This window comes from Muntiacus reevesi, chromosome 7 (assembly GCF_963930625.1).
Source record: "Muntiacus reevesi chromosome 7, mMunRee1.1, whole genome shotgun sequence".
Taxonomy (NCBI): Eukaryota; Metazoa; Chordata; class Mammalia; order Artiodactyla; family Cervidae; genus Muntiacus; species Muntiacus reevesi.
This window is the reverse complement of record NC_089255.1, coordinates 45,969,525-45,983,148: the sequence shown is the minus strand read 5'-3', so window position 1 is coordinate 45,983,148 and position 13,624 is coordinate 45,969,525. Positions and strand designations below refer to the sequence as shown.

At 41.8% G+C, this 13,624-nt stretch overlaps 1 protein-coding gene across 3 annotated transcripts in view; it reads left to right on the top strand.

Moving 5' to 3' along the window:
* TLN2 (talin 2) overlaps positions 1-13,624 on the top strand; it is a 483,978-nt gene that overhangs the window by 267,593 nt on the left and 202,761 nt on the right. For all 3 annotated transcript variants that reach the window (XM_065940303.1, XM_065940301.1, XM_065940302.1), the window contains exons 4-7: positions 7,502-7,673; positions 9,397-9,494; positions 10,893-11,022; positions 11,900-12,052. In XM_065940303.1, coding sequence (XP_065796375.1) covers positions 7,538-7,673; positions 9,397-9,494; positions 10,893-11,022; positions 11,900-12,052 — 517 coding nt within the window. In that variant the 5' untranslated portion in view covers positions 7,502-7,537. The remainder of the gene's footprint in view (positions 1-7,501; positions 7,674-9,396; positions 9,495-10,892; positions 11,023-11,899; positions 12,053-13,624) is intronic.

Here is a 13,624-nt window from a genome sequence, read left to right as displayed (position 1 = left end):
CATCTTCGATGATGGCTCTCAGTTGGGCATTATCAACTTCCAGTGACTGGCCACTGCACTCTTCACCTCCAAGGCTCTCCTCTCTTTTGCAGAACCTCTTGAACCAGCACCACTGCACTGTATGTTCATTAGCAGTTCCTGGGCCAATTGTGTTGTTGATGTTGCAAGTTGTCTCTGCTGCTCTAAATCCTATTTTGAACTTAAATAAGAGATTTACTTGAATTTGCTTTCTGTCTAACATCATTTTCCTAGTCTAAGATAAATATAAAATACACAGTTAATTAGTCATTAGCAAAAAAGCATAAAGTGAGAAATACACATTAAAATGGTGTATAACATAACCACATTTATTTATGAATGTATTTCAATATCAAACAGCAAAGGTCAACAATGTAAAACCGCAATTACTTTTGCACCAAGGTCATGATATCTAGTGTATGATAGATGCAAATTAAACAATAAAGTGAAGTTTGCAGCTTAGGCGGTGGCTGAACACAGTATGCTGCTTCCAGTGTTTTCCCAACTACCATGACTAATAAATAATAACAACAGATCTTGACCCAGTACTTTCTGTGTTCCTTGGACATGTATGAACTTCTTTAGTTCTCTAGCCATCTTAGAGGTAAATTTATTATTGTCTTCTATTTCAGAGCGAAGATTGAGGCAGGTGGCCCTTAAATGACCAGTTCAGGGTGGCAGCTGGTAAGGCAGGAGTGGGGGGCAGTGGGAGCACTTCGTGGCCTTCACTTACCAGGGCAGAGATCCAAGGGGTGATTGCTCGTCTTGACCAATGGTGGATGTGCTTTCAGAGAGGAGGAGGTCTGGCTGAGTCAGGCTTATTTGTTCCAGGGTGTACTAGGGCTAGCCTCAAGCCAACACTGCTGCCATCATGCTGGGCTGTTTACAGCTCTCTGGGACTGAAAAGTGTTTACTTTAAAAGGAGAAAATGTCTGGGCTTCACCACTGGTTCCATTGGCTCATCTTCCACAATGGATGGCACAGAAGGGTTTCTGTCTTGGTCCAGGCAACCTTCACACACACAGTCAGGGCCAAAATGGTCAGAATGAGAAGAGATTATGCAAAGGAGAGTGAATGTTTTATGCCTTTATACCCTGTCTTTTTTTTGTGTGTGGCTTCACCATGAAGCTTGCAGGATCTTAGTTCCTCTACCAGGGCCCACAGCATTGAAAGCACCAAGTCCTCCTAACCACTGGACTGCCACGGAATTCCTATACCTGTGTTTTAGTGAAAAAAAGTGAACATGAACTTAAGGTCCAACTTGATAGCAGACATTCAGCCTGGGGCAGAAGAAGAACAAGGATAGGAACATAAAGTAGAGGTGAATTAGACACTAACAGGACTGAAAGAAATAGCACATGTGTTCAGTTCTCTGTCTTCGTGAAGCCAAATGAGAAGAGGAAGCCTGCTCGTGTCTCATAGGTTCCCATCCTGGAGGGCCAGAAATTAGCAGGAGGGCTAAGAATAGAGAACAGTGGACAGGAGGGTCAGTTGTTGTCAGAGTCAGTGCTGCACTGACCTGAAAATATCACAGTGGAGAGGGAAAGTCAGGTTTTATCACGTGTGATCAGAGCTGCCTCATTTTCTTTGGGCTTGAGTGAATCTATAGAGTCTTCTCAGGGGTGTTGAATACATACCCATCTTTTGCTGACATCTCTAGGCTGCTTTATACTTTAAGCCTACTTTCTTTTTGCTGTAAGTCAGGACACTTTATTCCAACAAATGTCCATTCTGCATGTCTGTCATGTTGAGAGTGGGGCTAGGAACATCTCACTGCTGTGTTCCTGGTGGGATAGTAATTAAATCTTTATGCACTTTGGTTTCAAAACCTCATTGAGGGTTTTCTGTGTGTGGGATCCTCTTGCGTGTTAGTAGTAAATATGTCTTTATACAGAATTTTGTCATTTGTAAAGCATTTTATGTACATAATTTACATTAAAAAAATATTCCCATGCAGGAAATTGTCTGTCTTGTTTCATGCTTTCATGGTTGGGAACACTGAGTCATAAGAAAACAGAGAGCCAAGACTAGTAGAAGAAATTGGAGCCTTTTAGTTTTCAACCACAGTGCGCAGCTCTTTCAGGGTGACTAATTGGATTTTTTTGTATTTTTGTGTAATGTGTCCCCATGTAGTGAAACTGATGGTTTTTGCAGTGATTGTTTTGAGAGGATAGAAAACTTGAACATGGATCAAGTAATGAATCTGGTGTCCCTTGTTCTGTTGAACATATGTCCTGAACTAAGGAGAGTGGCCTCCATCATGAGATATCAGGATAAGGAGATGGGGAGGAGTTGGCTGAGCATCACGTGTCCACTGGCTTCTTTCATGGGAGTTGGTCACTTCCTGCTCTCTGGAAAGCCAAGAGAGAAGGTCCAAGGTATCGACAGGCTGGGACTGACCCTGGACCACTTGCTCCCGTCCAGCACCCTTTGCTTGAACCAAGACTTACCTAATCCTACCCTCTCCTCTCACACATGCATGCTGCAGTGTGTGTGGTGAGGCACCTGTCTCCAGGAAGGGCACTTAGCTATCCCGGGACTGCCCCTTGGGCTGTAATAAGGGGGCAGCCAGGGCTATATAGATATTCTGTAAAGTTTGCAGCAAGCATGTGATGAATTGCTTCTGGATAAAAAGCCTTCAGAGCATAAATGAGAGCTACTGCCTGTCCTTCCACGCCTTCCAGCAGGTCTCTGTACTCTGTGGGCCAGCCCTTCTCGTCTGTCTCGTAAAGCTGCTGCTCTGGCCTTTCTCGCTCCTCTTTTCTCCTCTTACCTCCGCTGCTAGAGACCTCCAAGCTGTCCAATTCAGCTGTCCTAGCTCAGTGCCCCTCTTCCTGAACTGTGACTAGCGTTTAACCCAGGTGATTGCTCCCTCCTGTGTCACACAGCTTCCTCTGCCTGTCTCCTCCTCCATACTCCTCCCTCCCCCACCACTAGGCCTTCCTGTGGTCCAGACCTCAGGTCTGTTTCCTCTCTTGCTCACTCCCTAGATGATGTTTCTAACCCCCAGGATTTGACCACGATGACTTATAACTCCAGATTTTTTAAAAAAAATTTTATATGTATGTGTGTGTGTATGTATCTCCCTGTCTAGCTACCTGCCTGTGCCAATGCTTAGTTGCAGCACGCGGGATCTTTGATATTTGTTGCAGCATGTGGGATCTTTAGTTGTGGCATTTGAACTCTTGGCTGTGGCAGGGGGGATCTAGTTTCCCTGACCTGGGATGGAACCTGGGTACCCTCCATGGAGAGTGTGGAGTCTTAGCCATTGGACCACCAGAGAAGTCCCATACTTCCAGTTTTGTATTAGATTCTGCTCCACATCTCACTGAATACATCCTGAAGAAACTTGTTAGTGACTTTTCACCCCAAACTTGTGCCTTCCTGCAGCTTTCTCCTCCTTAGTCAATGCCGTCTTCATTTTCCCAGTTGTTTTGGATAGAGACGTTCCTTCACCGTCAATTTTTTCTTCTTCCCTTCTGCTTCCCAGTGTTCTGGGCTTCTCTCCCATGTTGCTCGTTGATTGTGCACCATCTGTCCTAGAGTCCCCAGACCTCCATTTGCCCCTTTCTCCTCGCTGCCCCAGTGTCTTCTTCCTGCTGAGCTCCTATGTGGTCTGTTCTGCTGCTGAATTCTGCTCTCACCCCATGTCATTGCTCTGTCTTTCTGTGATCAAGTCTTTCTCTGCTTGGCTGCAGAGACCATTCATTTACTCTTCAGAAAACCCAATGATTAGCCTGGGAAGAGACGCTTCATGCAGGGACACTTATATTGTATTGCTTCCTATTCCCAGGGAATGAAGAATATTAACCATCCCACTCTCTCTGGTGTATTGTATAAACAGCATCCATGATATCATTGAGTTCCACAGTCTTTGCCACTGACTGTTACCACCAGCCATGATCATGGGGCTTTCCTGGTGCCTCAACAGTGAAGAATCTGCCTGCAATGTGGGAGACCCAGTTTCAGTCCCTGAGTTGGGAAGATCCCCTGGAGAAGGGAGTGGCTACCCACGCCGGTGCTCTTACCTGGGGAATTTCATGGACAGAGGAGCCTAGCAGGCTACCATCCATGGGGTCACAAAGAGTTGGAAACAACAGAGCTACTTTCATTTTCACGCTCAAAGATCTCACAGGGTCAGGAATCCCCATAGTTGTAAGAAAAACTAACCCATGGAATGGTCTACATCTCAGCAGATTTGTCAATTTATCTCTAGAGTTTATTTTTATTGAAGTATAGTTGAGGTACAACATGATGTTAGTTTCAGCTGGACAGCATAGTGGTTTGGTATTTTTGTGGATGATACTCCATCATAGGTTATGGGATCATGGCTGAAATTCCCTGTGCTATACAGTATACCTTCCTTGCTTATCTATTTTATACATAGTAGTTTGTATTTGTTAGTCTCACACCCTTAATTTGTCCCTCTCCTTTTCTTTCCCCCTTTGGTAATCACAAGTTTTCTTTATCTATGAGTCTGATTTTGTTTTGCATATACATTCATTTGTATTATTTTTTTAAATTCTGTGTATGAGTGATACCATACATTTTGATTTCCTCAAATTGGAGAGTTGATTTATTAAATATGCCTATAAAAAGAGTTGAGTAGAGCCTTTTATAGGCATACTGCGTTTTATAGCATCCTGTTTTACTGTGCTTTGCAGATACCACGTGTTTTGTTTTTTTTTTTGGTTTTCTTTTTTTTTTTACATATCAAAGGTTTGTGGCAACACTGAGTCAAACAAGTCTATCAGTGTCACCATTTTTCCAACAGTATTTGCTCACTTCATATCTCTGTTTTCCATTTTGGTAATCCTAGTAGTATTTCAAATTTTTTCATTATTGTATTTGTGATGTGACTATTATAATTGTTTGGGGAAACTTTGAATTGCACCCATACATGAGACAGGGAACTTAATTGATAAATTGTGTTCTGACTACTCTACTGACCAGCCGTTCTCTCATCTCTCTCCCTCTCCTCTGGCCTCTTCTATTCCCCGAGACACAGCAATATTGAAATTAGGCCAGTAAATAACCCTACAGTGGCCTCTAAGTGGTGAAATAAATGGAAGAGTCTCATGTCTCTCACTTTAAGTCCAAAGCTAGAATGATTGCATTAGTGACAAAGGCCAAAACAGGCTGAAAGCTAGGCCTTTTGTGCCAAGCAGTCAGGTTGTAAATGCAGAGGAAAAGTTCTCGAAGGAAATTAGAAGTGCTATATAAAAATCCTTTGTGAAAGGAAGGGTCAGTCAGTACAGCAAAATTCACTGTCATTTTAAGCAGTGGCCACAGCCAAACTAATCTTCAACACTACTACCCTCATCAGTCATCGTTCATCAGCATGACCTTCCACCAGCAAAACATTTACAACTTGCTAACAGGTCAGAGAATGCTTAGTGTTTTTTAGCAATAAATTATTTTCTGATAGAGTATATGTATTTTCTTTCGAGACATAATGGTATTGTACACTTAATATTACCACATTATTGTGTAAACATGACTTTTATATGCACAAGGAAACCAGAAAAATCCATGTGATTCACTCCATTTCAGTATCCCACTTTATCGTGGTGGTCTGGAACCAAATCTGCAACATCTCCAAAGGATGCCTGCATATATGGCTTTGCAAGATCTCAGTATTGTAGATGGAAAGCCATCAGATATTCTGAATAACTCAATCTAGCCAATGACCAGACTAGAGTCAATTAATTCCATTTAAAGCAGATTGTCAGTGAATACTGTTGTTGTTACCAAGTATATCTTGATATTTCTCAGGTAAAAAACATTTTCGTGTTTTCATGGACAGAATTCATGCAGAAGGTAAGCAGAGGTCAGAATGACTTTACAGTTGTACAGACCAAATGGCCGCTGCATGAGAGTGTGTGTACACCCTGCCCCTAAGTACCAGAGCTTCTGTTTAAAACTGTGCTCCATGGCCAAGTGACCAGAGTTGCTTGATATTAGGAAGCTAGAGGTCAGTGAGGCTTGCTGAGAAGCAGATTGAGGCTCCCGCCCCAGGTCTGGGCCTGGTCAGCCTGTTGTCCTCTCTGCCTCTGGCCACCTTGTTGCTTCTTAGGGCTTGCATTCGCAGAGGGAACGGTGGTCCTTACTTCCTGTAGATTCTCTAATGAAAGACAAGAAAGGAGTGTGAGCTTGCCACTCCTGAAGGTTTGTTATCCATGCCATTCTAGGATTCTAATAGCTACTCACTGTGAAGTCCCTTATTTTGGTTGCCAGAATGATGGTGAGCTGGGTAGGTCTGTGTTGGCTCCTCAGCTCCAGAGAAATGCCTCCCTTTTGCACCCAAGGCCTGCTTTGATAGAGACTGGGCTGGTCTGGGTGTGGGGGGTAAGTTTGGCCAAGGAATAGAACAGGTAATGGAAATAACCTCGAAGCCATCAACTTGGAAAGTGCATTTAAAATGGCAAAAGCAGGCTTTTGTGAAACAATTCAAACCTAGGCTAAGCACCTATCTATTTTTAAAGCCATTGAACTGGGTAAGAAGTAAAATATCCCAGGCTTTTGTCTGAATGAAAGAACAACTAAATCATCTCTTTCTCTACATTGAGACCCCTGAAGAGTGTGAAGCTGCCTGGTACACTGAGTGTTTAAAATATCTCACTCTGGCCTCATTAGTGATGGCTGTGCATTGGCCTGGCATTGATGTCCGCTCAGGATTCAGTTCTTCTATGAATTATGCAGGGCAGACAGAGTAGCTCTCTTATTGTGGGGAAATGGAAGCAGAGTGGCCAGTTACCATCTCCTGGGGATGGGTCTGGGCCTACAAGCCAAGTCTTCTGGTACAGACGTGGTGCAGTTTGGCTGTGAGAAGCACCCCCAGAGGGCAGATGCTTCTTCTCTGCCCAGGAGCTGCTGGGGAGGGAGCCCTGTGATTGAGGGTACTGACAGGTATCTACAGGAGACAGCAGTGGGTGCTCTGCCTCTCACCTGGAGGACATTCACCTGGGAAATTCCTCCCCACCTTGGGAAAACCCAACGGCTTCCCCAGTCCATCAGATGATAGAGAATCTGCCTGTAATGCAGGAGACGCAGGTTCAATCCCTGGGTCGGGAAAATCCCCTGGAGGAGGACATGGCAACCCACTCCAGTATTCTTGCCTGGAGAATCGCATGAACAGAGGAGCCTGGTGGGCTATATGGTCCATGGGGTTGCAAAGAGTTGGACACAACTGACTAACACTTGGAAAAACCCAAAGTGGGGACCAGCCTGAGAAGGAGCCTTGGAGAACGCCTGTAGTTCCTCCTTCTAGGAGGATCTCCTTGCCACGCTGTGGTAACTCCAAGACTGTGTGCTGCTGTCTTATTCTAAATTTTTCAAGTTATTTTTTAATTGGTAGTTTTGTCCAAAGCCTTTTCTTTAATTGCCATTGTATTCTTTTTTGATTTTTAAAGCTGATTCAGAGTCTAACTTTTTTTTGGCCAGTTATCATGAATGTCACAGTTTGTCCCTTTGTGTCTTCCAGACACTCTAAGTGAGAGTCCACAAATCTCCTGGGAAAATGGTGGCTCTGTCCTTAAAGATTTGTGTCCGCCACTGCAATGTGGTGAAGACCATGCAGTTTGAGCCATCAACGGCTGTGTATGATGCATGTCGAGTCATTCGAGAAAGGGTACCCGAGGCGCAAACTGGCCAAGGTAGGTCATTGGTTATTTTCTGGCTGCTTGAAGTGTGTATGTATGTTTTACCCTTGGTAGCTAGGGAAACAGAGGCTCTGCATATGTGCACAGGTCAGCTAGTGTATACGTTTCAAATGAAATTCTTATCCTAGACCTTACTCGCCTCGTATGTAAAACTTGTAATGACATCACCGTAGTTCTGCCAGTGAACCAGCACCATCATCATGTCCCGTTCATACTTCAGCAACGTGTTCCGCAGTTTACAAATCACTTTTTGGTATAAAGGCCTTCAGAGCACAGATGACGTTGCTCTGACCTTTATTGCTTTTGTGTATCCCGAGCCCCGTTTCACACTGTTTCTACTGCCAGCGGCCTGAAGAAGACTGAAACCGCCATCAGGACCCGGGGCGAGCATCATATTTCAAGTACTTTGCAGGGGCTTCTAACCTGTATCTCAAACGTTAAAAAAAATCGTGATACATGTTTTGTTTAATGTTTGGTTAAACTACTGACCACAGTTAATCTGAGTTTAAACAAGTCAGTCATACAAGTTTATTTTCCATTTCCCTTTGTCTTCTCTCTACATTTCCTTCCTTTATTTAGTGTTTGACTGATAAGAAATTGAGGTTACTCCTGAATTCATAAGCCTTTAGTGTAAAAATGGATTAAAACTTTCCTTAAAAATTGGTTTGATAAAAATCCACCATTCAAAGACAGTTATTGTGAGGCATGGGTCTTCTTGAAAAGTTCTGTTACTCACAAAACCACGAATCTTTTGGTCCAAAAGCAATGGCTGTATTATTCAAAACACTGTTATTTCTAGATTACCCAAAAAAAATAAAATTTGCCCAGGTTCCCAAGTTCTGGTTATCCAATCATATCTGATGTTTTTACTTTTCTGCTTTTCTGTTACTGTTTATTCCCAGACTTTTTAAAACTTTGTTTGAGTTGGATTGCTATAAAGCTCTGGTGAAGATACAAACCTTTATAGATCTTGTAGTTGTTTTTCTAAGAAACAACAGGAGCTCTGGCCCTCATCTGGGTCTCTGAGGTTTCCTTGAATCACATTTAGGAAGAGACAAATCTTGAGACAGAAAATGATATCGCTTTCGATCTTGTACTGCCTCCACCATCTTGTACTTCCTGAGTTAGATTAAGGGATTTCTGTGAAGAACACAGGGATTAACTCTCCAACTTTACTCATAATTTGATGGTACGGGGAGCAGAGATTTCACCTCATGGGGAACAGTCCTTTTTATTTTGTAATGCCATGTGGGGGTGATGGAAGGATTATGCCAAGTATAAAGTCTCCATCAGCCCCTCTTTACCTAAGTGCCCTTGGACTCGAGTGATTATTTCCATAGTCTCTCATGAGTTCTTGACCTGACTTTTAAAGCACGTGGTAGGAAACAAAAGCCCAGTTCAGTTAACAAGAAATTTAGACTGTTTTGTTTCTGGTGTTTCCCTAAACTTTAGACACACCTACTGCCCGCTGGTTTTAAGAAACCTGAACCTCATCTGTGGGTGTTGGTTTTGCAGCTCAGCTCTTATTCTTCTCAATCTGTTTTAGTCCCAGTGGCTGCTCATGTTTTGAGAATGAAGTATTTCTCTGGTGAAGGAGACTGCCTCCCCCACCCCCCCAACCTCCCATCCTGCCAAGTCAGCAGATTCAAGGGTCTGGAAGTCAGTGATGGGTTCATCATCACTTTACCTTTTATTTTTCCTTCTGTTTTTCCTCCAGCTTCTGACTATGGGCTATTTCTCTCGGATGAAGACCCTCGGAAAGGAATTTGGCTGGAAGCGGGCAGAACACTGGATTACTACATGTTGCGAAATGGGGTATGCTGTTGATCTTTCTTTGATTTTTCAACACTTTGTCTCTAGGCCTTCCATAGAAGCCAACATGGTTATGCTTCAAAGAAAAGCAGAGATTCAAAAATCTATTTTGATTTCAGAGCCTCGTTTAATAGTTTTGACATAGTATACTTTGTAAAGTTTGTCCAGGTTAGATAGGAAATATCAACAGTCCAAATTCTTGAAACTTCACAGAGTAATTAAAGCAGCATGAGACCATGATTTTAAGCTATTTCTACGTGCCATTGTTGGACCTCGGTAGTTATGAAATAGAGCATCTTCCTCTAAGTATGTAGGAAGTGCCCTGGTGACTGGTGATAGAAAGGAAGGATCCAGAGGGAGCAAAGTAGTTGTTCGCTCTATCAAACTATCAATCTATCTATCGATCCTAAAGGTTGTCAGAGGTTAAATCATAACCAGTGGTTTGCTTTTATAAAAAGTTCATATTAGATGTATTTAATCACTATCAGCAATATTAACAACAAAAATGGTTGTGGAAGTAGGAAGAAATAATGAGTAAAAAGTAATGAGTAACAGGAAACCATATTCAGTATCATGTAATAACGCATAATGGAAGATGCTCTGAAAAAATGTACGTTTGTAACTGAATCACTCTGCTGTGTACCTGAAACACACATAATGTGTAAATCAACTATGCTTCAATTTTAAAAAACATGTGTTATATTCTGTTCAACTTAACTTCTGAGATATACTGGATTTTGATGTACAGAATAGACAGATTAGTCAATATTCCATAAATGAGAGTGAAGTATGAGGTGCCAGTTAATTTTCCTTCCATAGTTCTATTTTTAAGAAGTGTAGTAAAAGATAAATCTCTTATTTAGACATAACTCTCACACTTATTACCTTTTTGATGTTGCCATTATTGTGAAAACCACTTTTACGGTGATATACCATTACATGAAGAATTATGGGGGCATTATTTATGTCCTTTATGACATATGTATACACACACACACACACATATATATAAAATTGCTTATTACTATGTAAGAGACCACTGGAGAAACAAAATCTTTTCAAAAAACAAGTAGGCATTTTCCTTTGCTAATTTTCATTACAGCAGATCATTCTCAGCCTTTCAGAAGGACATATGCTACTTTGACTTTATAGAGGTTAGTTTTCAGTAACTGTGAGCTATAAGTAGTACTTCTGGGGGTGCAATTTTACTATCAGATTTTTAAGAATCTTCATGTAAGCAGTTTAGCACTGGAGATTCTGTGTTAGTGGCAAAAATCTTGTGAAAAATTAGAAGAAAAGAATCAGACAGAGCTAGAGAAAATTCTTTTATTAAAGAGAAGTGTCCAAGTTTATTATCTAATTTCCCATGCAACATGAAATGTTTGTATGATTTTGCTCTAGGATATTTTGGAATATAAAAAGAAACAGAGACCTCAGAAAATCCGGATGCTCGATGGATCCGTGAAAACAGTGATGGTGGATGACTCCAAGACGGTCGGGGAACTCCTGGTTACTATCTGCAGCAGGATAGGTGAGCGTTTACATGCCAAGCTTCTGGATGTTGCTTTGTTTTTAATAGCATACCTCTCCTTTTTTCACCCACTTTGAGTGTCTCAGCAATTTTTAACATATCGTAACACATTGACTTTGGCGCAATCCCAAGAGAGTGTGTTCATTTTCCTGATACGCAAACCGGCTAACTGGTATTGCAAACACTTCAGCGTCTCTCTGAGTCACAAGTGAGAGCTTTTATTTCCCTTTCAAAGTAAAATGAATTCTCAAATTGAAAATAATGTTTTTTGAAATCATATGGTTCAGGCTCCCACCCATGACTGAAGATTCTGTCTAAGCATCACTGACCTCCGTTACCTCCTGAAGACTCATGGGGACAGCCTATACAATCATATTAGACATTGCCCCCCACCCTGCTTCTATTCGTCTCCTCAAAGAACAAGTCTTTCTCCTTTCTGTTGGGTTGGCCAGGATGTTTGTTTGGTTTTTTGATAACGTCTTACAGATGTTGCAATATATGAAACCCTCTTGAATATTTGAAGAAAGTGACCTTTCCTTTCTTATTTTTCTTGTCATGAAAATGAAGCCCAGGTCCTTCAGACCCTGCTTGTTTGACATTGTCTTACCTTCCTCTGTTTTATCTCTTCTTATTACACACAAATTACTCAGGAGACTTTAACATGACATTTGAATGTGACTTAAGTAGTGGAGGACCCTCCTTTGTGACCAGTCACTTGATGTATGCTCCCTGGAGTGGCCCTGACCTTCCACCTAGGCAAGGCTTCTTTCTGTCCTTCGTTCCCAGGGACTCCTTGGAGTATTACAGGCCCCAGGACGAAAGGGACTGATGGCAGTGTAGTCACTAATCTAATTGATAAACTCATTGATAATTTTAGGAATTACAAACTATGAAGAATACTCTTTAATCCAAGAAACAATTGAAGAAAAGAAAGAAGAAGGGACGGGTACACTAAAAAAAGACAGGACGCTGTTACGAGATGAGAGGAAGATGGAGAAGCTGAAGGCCAAGCTTCACACGGATGACGACTGTGAGTGTCCAGGGAGGAAGTGTGATGTGGGCACATGGGCTGCCTGGCCTCTCTCCTCTCCCATAATTTGTATGATCCAGAACAGGGGTCTTTGTTCCTTTGTTTTATTTCATCTATGAACATTTGGGTCTATGTCACTAAAAGAAAAAGACCCTTAAAGGGGAAAAATTGATAATAGCATTTCACATCTAAAAGGTAATCTCTTAATGTCAAATATATGCATCATGTTCACATTTTCTCCATTGCCTTCTAAAAAAAACTTTTTTGTTAGCAGTTTGAACTAGGGTCCAAATAAGCTTGGATGATAGGCTGCTTAACTCTTTTAGTCCCAAGGCTTTCTCTCCATGTCTCTTTTTTATTTTTTGCCTTGTAATTATTGAGGGGAAAAACCTGGATTGTTACTTATATAAAATTTCCTATATTCTAGATTTTGTTAGATGCCTGCGGTGTCATCTAACATGTTCATATGTCCCTTTTAATTCCTGAGTTCTGGAGGCTTGATCAGATATGTGTATCTGTGTTTAAGAATAGTGACTCCTATGTGGTACATCCATTAGGAAGCTGAATTTGATTGTCTCCTTTTTGTGACGTTAACAGCCTTGAATGACTATTGCCTACGTTAACAGACTTGGATGACTATTGCCTCGATCCATTATTTCCTTAGGGGTTACAAAATAGCAATATAATTCCACCACAGGAAAATCCTTTTCTACGACTACAGAGTTAATATGCAGAAAAACAAGTATATTTACACTCTGTGTCCCCAAAGCCTGTTTTTTGTGCACTGGCTGACAACCCCCAGCCCCCACCTTCCCAGAAGGATCTTACTTGATGCACATTTCACTCAGACCTTCCCAACTTCTTACTTTGTTTCATTGTTCTTTCTCTTGCTGTTGCATTGGGAAGATGTCATCCTTGTCCTTATGTTTGTTGGTCTCCAATCTCTCTTTTTTTTCTTTTTGCCTCATTTAATTTTCAGTTGCACACTTCTTTCCAAGTGAGACCTTGGTAGAGAAATCCTGAGGATTATACTGTGCATGATGCTGTCCGGGCTAGTGTAGGAGAGGAGGTCCATTCGATACATTCCCTGTGCTGAAGTCAACACTTGTTAATAAATACTTGCTCTCAGTATGTGTGTGTATGTGAAGCCTGGGGAGGAGTGTAGGAATGAGAGCTGTGGGAAGAAGAGAGGAATGTTCCATCCCCATGTATCTAGGTATCAGGCCAGTATTTTCTAAATGAGTGAGATTACTGGTGGGCCATGTGCAGGGTTCTCCCCCCCCCCTCCCCTCAGTGTCCTGTCCTCTCCTGGTCCCAATTACTTCCACTTTCCTCTTTTCTGCTTAAGGTCAAGGGTAGTAACTCATGCTCAGAGTTTATAAATTATTTAACCTGATCAGAGTAAAGACCAGTCTTGACTTAAAAGAAAATGCAGACTTGATTGTCTTGGCTTAAAGCACTGTTTTCCTTGTTTCTTCCTCCACCCAAGGAATGGGCATATTATAAATTCCTTGTGGGATTTTACTAATTTAGGAATAGCTGTGAACTTCTCTGTCATTTGCTTTTTCATAT